Source organism: Penicillium canariense (assembly GCF_028826845.1).
Source record: "Penicillium canariense strain IBT 26290 chromosome Unknown utg000001l_segment0_segment0, whole genome shotgun sequence".
Taxonomy (NCBI): Eukaryota; Fungi; Ascomycota; class Eurotiomycetes; order Eurotiales; family Aspergillaceae; genus Penicillium; species Penicillium canariense.
In genome coordinates, this window is record NW_026622728.1 from 37,616 (window position 1) to 56,173 (window position 18,558).

An 18,558-nucleotide genomic window follows, 5' to 3' on the forward strand; every position below is an offset into this window, starting at 1 on the left:
TATCGTCGTCGAAGTTAAGGTACGAAATAATCTATTAGAATTCAGCGGTGTATATATTAGCTGATCTAGTCTATCGTAGCCGATCTAGTTATCTCTCCGCTATTCTTGCGGTATCGATATTACTAAAGGTTTATTCTAATTTTTTCTTAAAAGTTCTATAGGATACGAAGATTTCCGTAGTAACGTCTCCCTAATCCCCTAGGGGTTTATCGTTGAATTCCCGGATATAAGGCTTAAACTATTCGAATGCTTGTCCGCGGAGGTAGGTAGAAGCGTAGATCACTCTATTAGCTTCTTCTATATAATTAATTAAGCGGAGTTATATATCTATCTAAGTTAAGAAGGAACGAAGCTTAGTTCGTTTACTATAATAAAACTTAGGTTTCGGTGGTTTAACTATAGCTAGCGTACGGGTATTACTTACCTATACGAGCTATTCTTATAACTAGGATATCATCTCTATAAGTTACGTATTAGTAGGTACAGCGTTCGATCTACTCGAAACGTTACTTAAGGTGCTATCGTTACCTACTATAATGACTATGCTCTACGGTTTAAAGATAGGGCGATTAATATATTACGCGGTACCGACTAGTCACTATAAGTTAGAGCGGCCGGGTTATACTTACCTAGTTCTAACTACGGATTCTAAGAGTGTCTCGTAACCGTACCGTTACTATGCTTAGCCTTACGTCGGGTTCGGGTCCTATTAAGTATCTTATAGAACGTGCTAGAGGTACGCACTAAGTAGGTCAGTTACTAAGTATTACTACGAAGTGAGCTCCCCTACTTATAGGTTAGGTTATCTTAAAGGTAAACTATAAAGTAGAGTACTAAAGGTAGTAACTAAGTAACAATATATAATTAATCGCGAAAAACTAAATACATAATGCTAAATAAGTGTCCTTATATATCCAGTCCTTCGTAATAGTATAGGTAGTAGATAGTAGAGTGGTAGATGAGTCTTAGTACGATCTACCCGTATACTAATCTACCCTTCTACCACTAGAGGTTACGTGCAGTTTTACCAGTACCTAGCACTTAGGGCGTAATCTGAGTGCGGGTAAAATGGTAGCCGTTTCCTGCGTTACGCTAGCCACCTTATTATATAAGTAGGTGTTGTCCGTAGTAGTTAGCTGCAGGCCGTTTCTGGTTCTCTTTTCGGAACGTCTTAGGGCCTTCCGGGGCATGCCCAAGTATACCGAAACGCACGTAATGACGCTACTCCTTAGCGTCCGTAGGCGATTGGTTCACGGTTGCTCCTCAAATAACTGCGGTCCCCGCGCCTTCTTGAGGTCCGTAACACTAAGAAGCTCCTTAAGACTAAGTTATATAATATATATAATATATAGTATACGAATAATTAGTATATAACTAGGAAGCTTAAGAGACGAAATAGCCTCTTTAAGAGTAATTAGTAATATACTATTATTCGATATATTATTAGTTATAACTATAAGTATATAATTAGTAATTTAATACTTCTTAAGTAGCCTAAGTAGAATATTACTTAGATAGGCGCCTATATAAGAGCTATAGAGAGGTTTAAAACTAAGTAGAATCTTATAATAGTTCTACTTAAGATTAATAAAATAGCTAGTAACTACTATAAATACTTAGCGAAAAGGAGAGGTCTAGTAATCTAATATAATAGAAAGCTTAGTACCCTCTAGGAGTATTTAAAGTAGAGACTCCTAACGTTCTATAACTATCTTCTAAAGATACCGACGGATAGTCCTAGTATTTAGTATTTTAGGGATAGATAGGGTAAAAGAAACTATCTCGATAAAGGCGTAAAATTTAGGATACTTAATAAGCTAAAATAGTAGGCGTATAGTAACGATAAAGGTAGTTAACCTATCTATCTAAGCGTTTACTAAGAAGCCTTTTTTACTAGATAGGTAATTTACCTAGAGATAATTATATAAATTAGTATAAATTAGCCTTATAGATAGTATTTATACCCTATTTAAGATTATCTTTCTAATATCTTATATCTTACTCCTTCCTTTTTAATAGGTAATAGCTTATAAATAATATCTATTTATAGTTAATATTCCTCGGTACCGGTCGGTAGAATAAGTAAAGATATAATTATACTACTTATATATTACCTTAAGAGACCTATTAGAGATAGTAGTAACCTAGTAGAAGTATTCCTAAGTACCTACCTAGCGTTTACCCTTAAAGATATTTTATTCTATTCGGCTTCTATAGTTAGTCCTTCGCTACTAGTCGATAAAATCTTTATTAACTATCTCTATCTAAAGAAGAAACTACTTCTTTCTATATAGACTAATAGGCTTAAGGGTCTCTAGAATTAGGATAGGTATTACTAGTTATATAAAGATTAAGCTAGGAGTTAAAGTTAGTATTTCGTCTTTATCTAGATTAAATAGCCTATCGGATATAAGAAAAGAGAGTATATCTATAGAGTTATCCTTAAAGACTAATAAAAGATAGTTATTAGAGAACTAGGATACCTAGCTCTATAATATATTAATAAGTAGTATATAAGAGAAGGTAGGAAGTAAGGCTAGGGGGTAATAGGAAAGATATATAATTATCTTTTTATTAAGGTAAATAAATAATTAGGGGGATTACTATAAGGGAAAAATTATTAATAGATAATTTAAGATAGAACTAGCTAGATTCTAGATAGTAATTAGCTAATAAGACCTACTTTACTATAGTCCTTACGGTCTAAAATTGTAAAGACCGCTAAAGGACCGCTAAAAGACCTCTAAGACCGCTAAAGGACCGCTAAAGGACCGTAAGGACCGCTAAAGGACCGCTAAAAGACCTTAAGGACTACTAAAAGACCTTAAGGACTACTAAAAAACCGCTACCCTCGCTTAAAAAGCGCTATCTTAGGGATAGCGGATTATATATAGGTTTCTAATAGCTATAATAGCTATTAGAGATCTAGGTTAAGGATATTAATAATATCTTAGTAGATAGCCTATATTTCTAACGGCCGTCAAGTATTTTATAACTAGGGAAATTAATAGTATCTAGGTAGTAGATAGTATTAAATTCTAATAGCTATCGAAATTTCCGACGGCTATCAGAAATTAATACTAAGGATATTAGCTAGCTAATATATATTTCTAACTATAAAACTAATAAAACTCCTACCCCCCCCCCCCTAATCTCTCTACTAGAGTAGTAAAATACTTAAATTTTAGTTAGTTCTTATACTTTAATAAATAAGATTCTAATATATAAGCTTATTTTACCTACTTTATCAATAATTAGGCCTAGTTTATCATGAATATTAGTATATATACTAAAACAGTATTTAATAATAGTAATAAACGCAGCTGAATTATCAGTTTATGCGGCCGAAAATGGAAGGTCTTGGCAGAATTATGAACATGCGGGGGACCGCACGGGGGACCGCAAAGGACTATAGGGGACCGTAGTGCGGTCCTGACTACTTCAAAAAAAGACCAAGGACCGGAGGTCCCGGTCCCGGTCCTAAGATTTGGGACCGGACCCGGTCTTTGCCGAGGTCTAGCCCCACCTTTTCTCCCGTAGTTAAGAGAAAGCCCCTAAATAGAATGCACTGAATTTCACCAATCCCCATAGGACAGCAAAGACGGTTTGAGATACGTTGAACAAGTATTGTGCATAACAAACTAAGTTATAAGAATAGACTCAACGCCACCCAAGTAATCCTAAAGTTAACTGCGGGCACGCGAGCAACTCCTCCCTCTTAGCTTTCAATTCGTCTACGTCCCAGTTCGCCCAGATGAATTTTCCTCTCCAGAAATCTGCTTCAGGGACTAGTCGCCCATATTATGAATGAAGCTGGAAATTCCACTGCGTTTTATATAAGTTTATATTCTTTCTATTTCCCTTGCTCTGTTCTTGGGATATGCATGTGTGAAGATGTAACTTACAATCGTCAAGCTTCGATGTGAAAGCGCGTTTTGGAAGATCCTTTGTTGCTGTCTCAATCATTGCGGTGGGCAGGATACCTGGATGAACGAACATGATGCGAACATTTTGGGTTCTCGTCGAGCCTACTTACGTACCCCTATCAGAGAATTAATCCTGTGGCTCTTTTCCGCTAAACCGTTCTGGATCTTAGTTGTTGGTAATGTGTCGGTTTCGGAAATGCCCGTCATGGATGCTGTTGATACTCTATTAATTGGCAACAGTCTTTATTACTGTATTGATTGATCGAATTAAATGCACTAGTCCAGTAATTATTACTTCACCGCGACGGTCAAAATGACAAACAATGGCGAGCTGTGAAACGGCACGTAAAATTCAATTCGAAGGTCCAAAACAGAAGGTGCAAAAGCGGAGGTTTAAATGAAATTGTAACTTTACTGCCCTATTTGCCCCTGCCCCACCCGGGATTCCCTACCAAAGCAGATCTTAGGTTGACCAAACTCGTCATTCTTCCTCGTACATCCTAGCGTTAAAATTAGCTCGCTCTCCTCATCCGGAACCGGCGCATTTACCGTTCACTACTTTTCCACTTTTCCCCGGAGAAGCGCCAATATTTCTTGGTGGCCGTTGGCTTCGGCGCAAGTAATGGCGGTTATTTCGTCCCCCTCCTGCCATTCCATGTTTGCGCCCCATTTAAGTAACAGCCGCACCATTTCTACATCTCCGTTGCACACCGCAATTAACAAAAGGGATTGGCCATTTTCCGCAGTGACGCTCACGTCCGCCTTGCGCAACAAAAGCAGCTCAGCCACTCGGAGGTGGTTTCGAGGCGTGTAAATATTCTCATGATTGGCAGTGGTATCTCGCTGCATCGACAAAGAATCGCCAATTTTCACTGTGGCAGTCGGATGGGACTCTGGCAACAAGACCTGTTCATCCGCTTGAACATGGTTTCGAGTTAAACTGTCGCGCTTCCTAGGACTATCATATGGTTTTCGCTGCTGGGAGTTCATGACAGCCAGCGCAAGGGGAGTCAGACCGCTCGTATTCTTGACTTCCACGTGGGCTCCCATCATGAGAAGTGTTGTCACAACTTGATACCAGCCTTCATAGGCGGCCTTCCCAAGAGGTGTAAACAGCAAGTTATCCCGGGTCTCGATTCTGGCTCCATGATTGAGCAGATTCCTGGCAAGGGAGTGGAAATTATGCATGCTCGCCAACGCAAGCGCAGTAAATCCCAAATTATCTTTGTGCTCGATGTTTGCTCCATGACGGAGCAAAATCTCCACCGATGGCTCTGCAGTGTAATGGAACATAAATTCCACCCCCGGTTTCTGGCTGCAAGCAATCTGGAGAGGAGTTCGATGCTTCAAGTCAACATGTTCAAGATTTGCCCCGCGCTCTAACAATAAATCTGCACCATAAAATGAGTTGTGGTATACAGCGCGTGATAGTGCTGTTTGGCCGTCGACATTTTCGATCTCAGGATCTGCTCCATTGTCCAGCAAAACCCTCATAGTCTCAAGGCATAGCTTTTTAGTCAACTCATGTTTATCGTCAGGCTCACATCTATAGAAAGATTCCGGTTTTAACGGCCAGAATTCAGCAGAGAGACATAGAGCGCTGCATCCTCGAGGGCCAATGGCATTGACATTGGCGTTACTTTCGAGGAATACTTTGAGCGCACGGGGACGCTTTTTAGCTGCAGCATATAGGAAAGGAGTCATGCCCTTTTTATCCTTGTGGTCCATGTTTGCACCTTTGCTGAGGATCAGCCTGACTAGTGACTCATCGTCGGTCAAAGCTGCCCAGAACAATACAGTTCGGCCGGCTCGATCCTGGTATTCAAGGTTGGCCCCCCAGTCAAGTAATGCTTTTATTATGGAAATGCTTTTCCCGCGGCAAACCGCGTACCACAGAGGCGGATGTCCGTGCTTGTCTTTGCATTCGACTTTAGCTCCATATTCGAGGAGTAGATTGGCTGTTGCCTCATGTCCCTCTGCGGCAGCCAGGGAAAGGGGCGGGGCGCCGTTTTTTTTCCTTGCATTCACATCTGCGCCATGTGTAAGTAGTATTGTGACCATTTCCAGGTCTCCCTTTTGTGCAACCAACGACAGTGCTGTCTGGCCAGATCCACCTTGCGCATTCACAAATCGCAAAGGACAAATACTGTGGTAGTAGGCAACCCCTTTCATTTCATCCAGCAAAGACTTGACTGCGACAGGAATTCCAAGAAGAGAAAAGCGCATCAAGGAATTAGGAATATGTCGAGGATCCTCAGGGAGAGGCTGGGGATTGCCGTGGGATCGATCTTGGTACACAGAAAACCAAAGTTTGTAACGAAATGAAGTGGTGTCACATATGCGGAGAACGAGCCCTGTTAGGACTGAACTTGACCCAGACCGTGCATGACGGTTGTGAGCGATCCAATTGGGGCCGGCGTAAGCTAAAAAGTGGTGCCTCTTCAACCATTCTGGTACATTCAATGGTTGAGTCTCTGTTTGACCAATTGGTACGATGTCGAATTCCCTCGAAATTCAAGAAGGCAATGCACACTTGCGTCAAAATTAACTTGGTCTCTATTGGATCTAGCGAATGCTTCCAAGACCCGGAACCTGGTGGATTTTTCCCGAGCAAGAAATCTTTTGCGGTGTGGTGAATCAGATAGACCTTGTTGTCGATAACACTCACAAACAAGCCACATAAATTTCTGACAGTCATCTCAAAGGTGCTTTCATTCTCTAGATCCAGTTGATCGTAAGATCGGCTGTCTGGTTTCAATGCCAAAGCGACACGCATCTCTCCCAGAGTCAAGGGACGAACGGCAGAAACCACAAGAGTAAGCAGCTTGCGAGCCCGCTCGATATCAGGGCTTCTATTAAGGATTGCATCATAGGCTTTGTCTAGCGAGCTGGGAATAGTTCCAAGGATCCGACGTAGTTTCGTTTCAGTGACAGACAGTTCATTGTGAATCACCTCAAGGATCAATTTTAGCCAGAGGTATGTCCTGTGCGGCACACTGAGGAGCTCCTGTTCCAGAAAGTCTTGTTCTTTTGAACTCAGATAGAACTCTTCGGTGATTTTTGGAATCTCTGATTTGATCACAAGATCAATTTCAACGCTGATTGCCTTCGACTCTTCTTCCCCTTTTAGGTGGATCACGGAGGACTGTTTTGTCATTGGGCGGAAAGACCGTTCAATATCAAAGTAAAGGCGGCTGGTGACCAGAAGTTTCAGTCTAGCTTTCTTTTCTTTATTGTCGTGGTTGTTTTCGAAGAGCTCCGTCAGCCTCCCTATGAATTGGCGACGACTCAGTTCTTCGCATTCATCGAGGGCATCAAGGACACAGACAATTTCGCCTGCCTCGGGATCAGATGAGGCCCTGACCAGTATGTCCCACAACTGAAAGGCCAGTTCCCGTAGGTTTTCCCCTTCCACGGAGTAAGCCGATTGAGCATGCCTGATGAGCGCGGGGTTTTGCGCGAAGAGCTGGTGTAGCAAGGCGCAGAGAGCGACAGTTATAGTACGCTGCCTATCATTGTCTTCTTTGAAGAAGAAATAGCATGTGCTGCGAGAATCGGTGCTCTTCAACTCATTTTCGATCAAAGACCTTGCTAGCACGGATTTCCCACATCCAGGGTCTGCAGACACCCAGAGCAAGCTGTAACCCATTGTACTAGTTTGCCAGTCCTGAAAAACTCTATGCCGTAGAAACCAACTGCATGTCCCAGGCACTCGTTTGCCGTTTCGTGCTTTAAATGTTTCGTAGTCAGTCGTGCGGAGCAGTTCAAGAATTTTCCGACTAGTCTTCTCCTCCAGTTGAAAAATTTTCAGGACCTCTTGGACCCTACACTCTTGCTCTTCCATTAATGATTTCAATGATTGCATCCGGTCGCGTTGATCTTTGATGTCCAAAATGCGCATGATCTTGTCGCATTCGGTCTCAGATGACTTTATCTTCTCAATAATGCCTTTCCAGTTATCTACCGTAACCATATTTCTCACAGTTTGAACCGCAGTGTTTCGGTTGAATTGGCATGAAGATCTGGCCTGGTATTCAAGGACCTGGCGATATAGCTGCACAATCGCGACCTCCAGATCGTGGCCTTCCGAGGTGGGTCTGTCTTGCAAATAAAGCTGTTCAATGTCGACGAAACGGCTGACAACAACGGAGATGTACTCGAGTCCATCTAATGCATCGTTCCGCTGGGTCGTATCGTTCACAAGCAACTTAGGAACCAACCGCTTCGTTAGCCTTTTACTTAGCATCTCAGCTGGTACTAACTTACCGGAAGTAGAACACAAATTCCAGCCCATGGTAATCCCACATGGACAGGATCCAAATTAGCAGCCGCAGACACACAATCTTTTGCTATCATCATGATCTTGACAATCTGGTCAACCATCTCTCGTACCTTCACATCTTTCTGTCCGATTTTGAATCGCCATTTTCGATTGTTCATCTGCTTAATCTTTTCGTTGACTAGGAGCGACAGTCGCTGCTGCCGATTCTGTGGCTGCGTCTCCTGGGCGCTGCTGGATCTGTCCCATTCCTGACTCGCCTGCGATTCTGATGTCATAATGCGTTCAAATGATGCCACCAGATCGGCTTCATCTCTGCGAAGCTCATCATAAGCTTTCTCCCAAAGGGGCTGCTTGTCCTTGGATGAAGACTGCGACGAGGAAGGTGAGACTGCGGGGTTGGGGCCCGCGTCACTTCCCGATCCTCCTGCCTTCTGCCGAGTCGATGTCGGGTGCTGTGGAATCCTCGATTTGTTGGTGCCACTTTTTCTCCATTTAAACTTCAATCCGAAGCGCATTATGGACCACGGTGGATGCTGTCTTCCGGGTAGTAGTGTGGCATAGTGGAAGTCCCGTTCTCTTCCTGCTTGGCACGAGGCACTGGGGCTGAGTAATCCACCAGAAGTAGAATGTGCTTCCCACTAAGTTGAGCAACCCGCTTGCGTGGGCCACCCAAAAACACATAGTAAATGCGAAAAGTTACAATTCCATATCTGAATAGCCAGGCTATATATCAATTTAAATTTTGCTTTATATGCTCTTATAAGCACCAAAAACAGTACATTCAAATCTAAGCCCGTTAAGAATAAGATTTCAACATATTACTAGCATTATGATAAATATCGTATATTGGATCAATATCTATTCTAACATAATATCATAGTGAGACTCAGCTATAAATATAGGACAAATCCCCAGCTAAATAATATAATTATCAAGGTTTCTTAACATCTTTTTCTACTCTTCATCCTGCCTTCACTACCAGTATTCATCTAGCCATCTTATGTTCCTACGCATCCTCTGGCATCCTCAGGCTGTTGTTAACTACTCCTTGAAGTTTCTGGAAGCTGTACATAGTAATAGTAAAGTCTCTAGAGGCCCTAGAGTAGATCTAGTCCTTACTAAGGCTAATTAGTAGCTATTATAGTATTGTGATAGATAAACTAGAACTTTCTAGACTAGTTAAATTGCGCTTTAAGAATTCCGCGGCCTTTGCTTATGCCGCCTTGAATACCAATACTTTGGTCCAGGATTGTGGTTGGGACTTTTGCTCAGACAGTTTCACCAAAAGGAGGGAGAACATAGATATCAGTAAACATACCACCAACATCAACCCTAAGTTGATATCCTTGATTCATGACAGGATTTACTTAGTTTGATGACAATAGGGCAGTGCTGGCTATGGACAAAGAAAGATGTTGCAAAGAGTAAGAATGGATGAGGGGTAAAATAAATATAATACATAATCTGGAAGTAGGGTGGAGTTTGATATATATTACCCCTCGCACCAGATTCTTGACATATGGTAAGATTCTGCCTAGAAGAAAAGTAAGATCAGACAACACAGAGGACCTCGAGGGCCCATGTCCTGCTCATATTCATGTGGTGGGAGTGGGAAATGCCAATCGGTCATCACAGGGTGTGGGCTCGAATAGTGTAGAGTTTATTAACTTTTAGGTCCATACCAGTGCGTACTCTACGGCCCAGCCCATGGGCCATATACCACGGCTCGGGGAACACACCCAAGAGTTCCACATTAGGAGCAATGTGGGCTTTTGGTGGACCCCAGCGGGAAGCGGTGTTGGGCCGAAGCAAGAGGGCCACCAAGTATCGTAGTAGGTAATTCGGGAACCAAAATCTAAGAAACAATGAAAAAAGTGAAGGACAAAAACAATAGAAATAAAAATTGAAAAACCCCTGGAAATGGTACTGTCTCAAACAATTTATAAACAAGCGTGCACATGCACCCCAGTCGATCCACGTGACAAATAGAAAGATGCTAATTATCTTTCCTTCCTGGTTCAGGCTCAGTACGACGAGGATTCCGAAATCCTCAGACCATTCTACAATGCCAGTCAAGGACCAGGGTCCCCTGACTTCTACGGACGCAGAGCACGCAAACATCTCTGACTCTGCCGAAGAATTTGAAGTCTTCAAGAAAACCGCGGACGGTGTCAGTTTTCGCGATGTGGGTCGGTTCAAAGCATGCGTTCTGTTCGTGAAAGTTCTATTCGCTACTGGTGTGCTGTCGCTTCCTTCGGCACTCCTCTCGCTCGGTGCTGTAGGTGGTGCGATTAGCATCGTAGCCTGGGGCGCGTTCAATACATATGCCTTTGTGATTCTGGGCAACTTTCGCCTGCGTCGTCCTCACTGTCACTCCATTGCGGACATGGCCGAGGTAGCAGGTGGAGTTACTGGCAAAGAAATTACTGGCTTTTTGTTCATTGTTGGCTACGTTCTTGTCACAGGTAGTGGGATAGTTGGGGTATCCACTGCCTTGAACGCCCTATCGCACCATGCCGCGTGTACGGTCTGGTGGTCATTTCTAGCCATGGTAGTAGTGATTGCGACGGCTTCAATCCGCAAACTTACTCATGTAGGCTGGCTCACATACGCAGGGTTTATCTCTATTTATGCTGCTGTGCTGATTGTGGTCATTGGTGTCACCAGACGAGATCGACCCGCTGCCGCTCCCCAGACGGGCCCCTACGATCTTGGATATGTCAATATCAACAATCCGGGTTTCACAGCTGGTATGGTTGCCTCTAGCACCATCTTCGTCTCCTCCGCCGACACGAGTGCCTTTCTTCCTGTCATCTCAGAGATGCGGAACCCAAAAGACTACAAGAAAGCCCTGTATCCGTGCATGGTGCTGGCCACGGCATCATATCTTGCCTTCAGCTTGGTTGTTTACCGTTGGTGCGGACAATGGGTCGCTAGTCCGTCATTGGGAGTATGTATATTCACTTACCCTGGAGCCAATCTAACTTCCATTCTGAACTAACCGGCTTCTTCCATAGAGTGCCGGCCAAACAATCAAGATGGTATCCTACGGCGTTGCGCTAGTAGGTCTGATTGTGAGCGCCACGCTCTACCTTCATGTATGAAACTTTTTTATGCCCTTTTCATATGGACCTTTCAACTAAAGCTAGCCTCTAGGTTGGGGCAAAATACCTCTTTGTCAGGATACTTGGCAAGTCCCGTCACTTGCAGGCAAACTCTGCTGTCCATTGGGGGACTTGGCTTGCTTGTACAATTGCGTTAGGCGCCCTCTATTTCAGTCTCGCTGAAGCTATTCCCATTTTCAATTATCTGATTGCATTGGTTGGATCGTTATCCTTTGCTCCACTCGCCATATCCATCCCTGGATTGCTTTGGCTACACGACCATGCCCACTACTTGAAGGGATCTCTTATGCAGAAAGTCAAGTTCCTTCTCCATATCGGAATGGTCCTCCTTGGTATATTCATCCTTGTTGGTACAACCTACGGCGTCATCATCCAGATCATGGCCGCCTACGCTGATGGAACTATCGGTATGTATCGGAGCTTTAGGGCAAGACTTCAACCATTCATTAATCTGTGCTATAGGTTGGACATTCTCCTGTGCCGACAACTCGAATTCCTCCTAAGCAAGACAAGCTGGTGTTTCTGGTAAGGGTCGTCGATTGGCCTGCGAGGTGGAATCTCGTATGATGGTAGCTTTGTCATTTGTTCGAGAGAAATCAGCATGCAAGTGGATAAAGGGAAATATGGTTACAAAATAAATAGAGTTCGGACCCGGCTTCATAAAGGGCGTCCAGTGAGTCCAGCCACAATAGTCCGTCAGTCATTCTTTTGAAGCCCCAGGGTAATGGTTTCCGCTTGATAAGAGATCTTTCCCAAACGTGGGAAAAGTTCTTGGGTTAGCTAGCACGAGGAGTATAACAAAAGTATAACTACCGCAATCGCAAGGTCGACCCGGGCTTGCTAACGCTTGTCTCATCAGATGACCTGCGCACACCCGGGCGAATTTCCTACAGCCCCGCAAGGGTCAAATTAATTCCGCACAGCGTACCACTAAGACACTGGTTGATGAAACACCAGGAAAGCTACAATAGAGATGGCTAGAGGTAAATTCTAATTCTTAAATAATTTGCCATCTTTGATTATGCTTTTTCAAAACTGTACGTTTTCTAGGTAACCCACGGACGGCTAAAATCTTGGTGCTTCAACAACCGAGCATCAGCAATTCGAGAGTTTTTTTTCAGGCTGTCCCCGAATTAACAATCGCACTTCTATGGGAAAGTTGCCGCACTTGATCTCAGTCGACAGGTATGGATACAGTGACGTTCCATATGTTTTCAACACGCATCTCAGATTATGTAATACCTTGTCCATAAAATGACTAGTTATCCATCGCAAACCCGAAATTCCCAACTCCCGCCATTGAACTCCAAGATATTATCGCAAATATTGATTAAATGATCAGGGTAATCATCAAAGTGCCAGATTTCCAGATTTAGGGCAAGATTGCGACTCGAGGAATCTCCAGCGCCCATATACAGTAGGCAGTGATAGCGGGAAACAGGTGGTCCAACGTGCGACAAAAATTAATGGAACTGGACTGTGTTTTTCATACGGTTTCAGCTTTTTTTGACAACAGGCAAGCCCAAGCTGTTTCTCTATCAGTAGGTAAGGATGATGATGCTGACAAACCTCAATTCTGGTCCTACCAAGTTTCGAACAATTGTTTGACGCTCTGCACAGCGTCCCAGGTTGGACAGCCAAGTGTGTCGCGGTCAACAGCAATACCAGGACAACCGAAACCCGTGTTTCTGCCGTCGTCGAATAAACACAGTCCGTGTTGTGCTCGCATGTGTGGACTGCTATTGTACTGTAGAATCAAGATCCCCTGTTGCTCCACCTGAGACAGCACAGGTTCGGGTGAAATGGAACCTTGCAAACTGAAGAAAACCCCGCCTTAACACAGAAACCAAAAATTTGAACTATTGCTTCTTCCCGTCAACAGCCCTGAGTATATATCGTGACCATACCCACATCCTCCACCAGAGTCGATTAAGTTACAGGACCAGCCATTTCTAGCTCACTGTCGGTCTCGGGTGATATCTTGTTAGGGCAAGGCCCGCTTGGCGTTGTTCCGCCCCGGGCGATCCTAGCCCCAACTGGTCCGAACTGGCCACTTCCAAAAATTAAAATGGTAATTTTTGATAGGGGCCAGGAACGGTTGAACTTCGTGATTCCTTCGCCGAACTGAAATTGTTCGCCTTGAACTTTCGGACCGGTGGGATCGGGATCCCCTCTATGATCCACTCTGATTGTGGTAGTCTCCGCCGCGAATATCCCGCAAAGCTGGCACAGACGAACCCAAGTCAATCATTCGTATACGCTGTAGTGAATGAGACTCTTGACCCGCAGCTGGATACCTTGAAGTTATGGTGCCTCTTTCCGCCTCGATCACAGTTTGTTCAGGCACTCTGAGGTGCTGATTCTAATTGGCGGCTCTTATAAATGGTAATAAGGCGATAAAAGAGGTGCAATCAATAACGCTTACGCGTCCATACGAGGGAATTGAGAAGTCTGCACTTCCGTGCTTGGATTTGCTGTACAGTATCTGCAGACTTATCTGAAACAGATGACACCTCATGACAGTATAGTGGCTTGTTTCTCCGTTACTACTGTACTATACAGTGGTATATCTACAGTGGCGTTCGATAAGTTTGCGTCTCTCCGTTTGATTATATAATTTTCTGCTACCCTTTCTGCCATACTAAAACCTCGCATTCTATAACTAGTTAGTTAATAACTAGTATACTATCCACTATTATCAATTACCTGCTTTATACGGTTAGGCATCGTTATAGCTAAAGTATCTAGTATATAAATATCTATCTCTAACTAAGCCTCTTACGTAGTAGCGATCAAAATCGTTAAGGTTTCGTCGTTATTAGGTATACGTTTAATCTCTAGATATATCTTATAGATTTTAGCCTTAAGAAACGCCTAAAAGTTCTTAATTAGGTTAAGGTCTAGCGAATAAGGTAGCTAGGCTATAACTTTAAACGCTTATTCTTTAAGCTAGTCTCTTACGACGTATATAGTATAAATAGAGGCGTTATCTTATTAAAAAATAGTACCCTCGATACTATTAATTAACGTTAGAAGTATATATTAGTATAATTTAAGGATAACCTATCGATTAATACCCCTTTAAGGTAAATCTAGGTCTCCGAAGAGTAGTATAAGCCCTAATCGCCGACTAGCCCTCGAGAAAGCAGCCTAAAATATCTATTTAATACCTTTATATATAGATATTAGCTCGATATCTTATATTGTAATTTAGTCGGCTAGTTAGGTAAAAGTATACTCGTAATACGCTCTTTTATCTCTCTTAATAGTCGATTCGTCGGTCTAAAAGATCTTCTTCTATTAATCCTCGGTATAGCCTTATACTCGTTCGGCCTATTCGAGACGTAACTAGGCGTAGGTTTCGGTAAGCTCCGGTCGTCGAAGTATAAGCTATTTTCGTAGATTCTCCTCATAAAAGAGTCTCTAAATCGTTTATCGTTTAACCTTATAATCGACTATTACGAGAAGGTTATCGTATTTGACTCGTAGGTTCTTATTAATAGCTTCGAGAAGCTTAGCTTTATCCTCTTAATTAAGCTTCTTCGGTACGCTAGATCGAGAGAGTAACTCTTAGGTAGGCCCTCTCTAGCTAGATCTATATACTATCGATTTTATTATAGTAATCGGAAGGTAAAGATAACGCTCCTAGATCTCTTTATATATTTAACCGATCGATTTTAGCTTAACAATCTTAATACGCTTATAAGGGGTAAGCTAGTAGCTAGATCGTTGTATAGTAACGTTTAGGTAGCTATTAGGCGTATTATATTACTACCCTATATGAAGAGGAGGTATTATTAGCGTTTAGATAGCTTTAAATTATATATAATAATAAGAGAGATATATTATACTAAGCGTATCGTAGCGTGGTTAGGGGCGGTTAGCTAAATATAGTAAGCGGTAGAAAAAGGCAGTTAAACGGAGAGACGCAGACTTATTAAACGCTACTATAAACCCTAGTACTTCCTGATAGAATAGGCTGATTCTATATAGGCTAGTATAAAAGTTATCTAATAGGATGAGACATAATTAATCAGATTAATAATGATAGAAAATTAAGGGGATTACCTATTGAATAGCTATCCTCTAGCTGTATAGATATATTTCTATCTATATAGCTAATACTCGGCTATTATAAAGCCTAAGTTTCTCTATAAGCTAGTATTATATATAAAAATATAAGAAACCTAGGTACTTAATAAATAAGCCTATTCTTAGTAATAAGTTACTACTCTATATATTTTAATATATTTTTTTAGTAAGCGGCTAATTTCGCCTAATCTATATATAGCCTATCTTACCTAGGTAGTATATCTTATTCTATAACTATTACTTTTTTTACGAGCTTTTTACTATATATAATTAGCTAACTATTTTCCTCTTTATTAAGGCTAATATTCTAAGATAGAGTATCGATAATATTATTAGATAGTCTAAGATATAGGGCCTACAAGGGCCTACCTATAAGATATATTTGATGTGGTCAAAACGGCTAGATATCTCGGCCAGATATCTCAGCCAGAAATCTTATCATGAATTTACCTCCTGCTACTACATAGCAGCTACCTATATCATAACGATATCATAAGCTACTACATAGCAGCCACCTATATCATAACGATATCATAAGCTATATCATAACCATACAATAGCAACCAATACTATGCAACTGGTGACAACCAGTGGCAACCAGAATCAGATATAAATATCCATCAAATCCCTAGCCAAATAATAATTGAACTAAGCTTCCTTTATATCTTTTCTTCCCCTTCTAAGTATCTTTATTATATCACACCTACCTATATTAACTATCCTAATATAACTTCCTACGCAGCCTTACTGCTTGCTAAGAGAATATCTATATATATAATTACTAAGAGAGCTTTAAAAACCTTACTAAAAATGAATTTACTATTAAAACTAGTAATAGCGACTCTATTATTAAAGGTAGAGGAATAATTATCCTTTAGTTAATAGATCTAAAGATAGGTAAGAAATAAGAGATAGTAATAGAAGTACTATATATATCTAATTTCTATATAAATCTACTATCCCTTAGCTGTATTAGTAAGAAAAGCTTTAAATTCTATAGTAAAATCCCTACTATTATTAAGAATAAAGTATCTATTAGAGCGTTAGAAAAGAGGTATAATCTCTATATTATAGGAAATACCTAAGATAGATAGAAACTACCTAAGAGTACTTTTTTAGTAATAGTAATAGATTACCCTAGATATAGTTAAAAATCTTTTATATCTATTATTATACTAAAATAATAGTATTAATAACTTACCTATATATATAATTAATAGATTAAGAGGCTCTTAGAGATAGTTAATAGTATCGAGATTAAAAGAGATACTATAGATAATATAGAGTATAATCCTAAGAGATATAAAATCTATTAGTATAATATAGCTAAGAGATAGATATCTAGGAGATCTATAGTAAGAGAGTATATCTTTAGAAGATATAGAAGGATTTATTTTAACCTTATTTAGCTTACTATAGCTTATAATAGCTACTACTAGATAACTTATATATATATTAAAGATATCTAGCTATTAATCGGTGATTATATATTTTATTACTATACTAGAGATATAGCTAAAAATAATAATCTAGATATTTAAAAATAACTATAAGAGAGCGTCCGGAAAGATAGTAGACAATTTCTATCTAGATAAAGGTATAATTATCGAGTATAGCGTTATTAGAACGCCGGAAATAAATAGCTATAGTAAATAATCTAAAGGGATAATTATCGGAGTAGCTAGAGGGCTTCTTATAGAATTAGGCCTATCTAGAAATCTCTAGCTAAAAGTAGTTATAGTAATAATTTATATTATTAATAGATTACTTACTAGGCTACCTAATAGTAAATAGATTATTCTATATATTAAAGTAATATACTAAGACTAGAATCAGCTAAAATTCCGCCTAAACCTATTAAACCTCTATATATATAGTTATAGAATATATATATATCGCTAGGACGTCCTAAGGATAGCTAAGATAGAAGATTATATAGAGATTAGCTATCTTATTAGTTATATAGCTTCTAATATATAGTAAATCTAGTTTCTATATAGGGGAGCTATTAAAAAAGCGTATAATATAGTATTTAATAAGAATATTAAATTTAATTCCTAAGAGCTTTAGGTTAGACTATCCGATAATATTATTAATACCCTACCTTAGAATATTAGCCTTAATAAAGAGGAAAATAGTTAGCTAAATATATATAGTAAAAAGCTTATAAAAGAAGTAATAGTTATAGAATAAGATATACTACTAATATAGGATATCTTTTAGCTAAGTATATTAACTAAAGAGATAATAGAAACTTAGAAGGACGGTTAGAAGGATAGATAGATAGTCTATTAGATACTATTCCTTATATTATTAGTAATATAGGAAATATTATAGCTAGTAAGGATCTCTCTATCTCTAATACTAGATATACTACTAAAGGTATTTCTAACTAAATTTTATTAAGAGATCCCTAATAAATAGCTTTAGGATAAGCTCTAAGAATATATAATACTAAGAGTACCTAGAGATATCGATAGGATAGTCTTATAGACTAATATTATTATAGGTACATACTAGAGAAAGGCTCTATAAGGTTATAGCTATCTCGTAATAATATAAGACCCTAATAAAAATTATAATAGAGTATTAGCTATATATATAACTAGCTTAAACCCTCCCTAGCTATATTAATAGCTATACTAGGATAACTTACCTTCTATACCTATAAATTAGCTAGAGATAATAAAATATCTATATTATAATATATTTATTACTATAGTATCGCTAGAAGTTAAAATACTAGACTAAAAAGAGATATACTAAGAGATCGACTACCTAATAGACCGAGGTATCTAGATCTTATTATTAAAATAGATCTTTATATATAAATTTAATAGTAATAGATTCCTAATAAAATATAAAGCTAGAATCTATATATATAGAGACCTCTAAACTATTAGTAATAATAAAAAATATAAAGAGATCTATATAGAACTACCTCTTAGACTATTCTTTTAGGGGAAGAAGAAGAGAGTCTAGAGGCTTATAAAAGCCTTATATAGCCTATAGAAGTCTCCTAGGCTATAGTAATATAAGGCCTCTTAGGTATTTATCTCTCTAGATCTCTATATTATCTAGGAAGATCTTTATCTCTTTATTAGTAATAGAATTATTATATTCTTCTATATCG

General features: G+C 40.0%; 2 protein-coding genes across 2 annotated transcripts; one reads left to right on the top strand and one right to left on the bottom strand.

Moving 5' to 3' along the window:
- Positions 1 to 4,481: 4,481 nt before the first annotated feature.
- On the bottom strand, positions 4,482 to 8,723 carry N7482_000004 (uncharacterized protein; the record flags this gene model as incomplete). Its single annotated transcript, XM_056682129.1, has 3 exons — positions 4,482 to 6,191; positions 6,595 to 8,109; positions 8,193 to 8,723. 3 exons carry the CDS (start codon positions 8,721 to 8,723, stop codon positions 4,482 to 4,484), a joined length of 3,756 nt encoding a protein of 1,251 aa, XP_056545735.1.
- Positions 8,724 to 10,273: 1,550 nt separating this feature from the next.
- Positions 10,274 to 11,836, top strand: N7482_000005 (uncharacterized protein; the record flags this gene model as incomplete). The annotated part of the gene is made up of 4 exons (XM_056682130.1): positions 10,274 to 11,158; positions 11,226 to 11,306; positions 11,365 to 11,740; positions 11,796 to 11,836. The coding sequence occupies 4 exons, from the start codon at positions 10,274 to 10,276 to the stop codon at positions 11,834 to 11,836; spliced, it is 1,383 nt and encodes a 460-aa protein (XP_056545736.1).
- Positions 11,837 to 18,558: the final 6,722 nt, after the last annotated feature.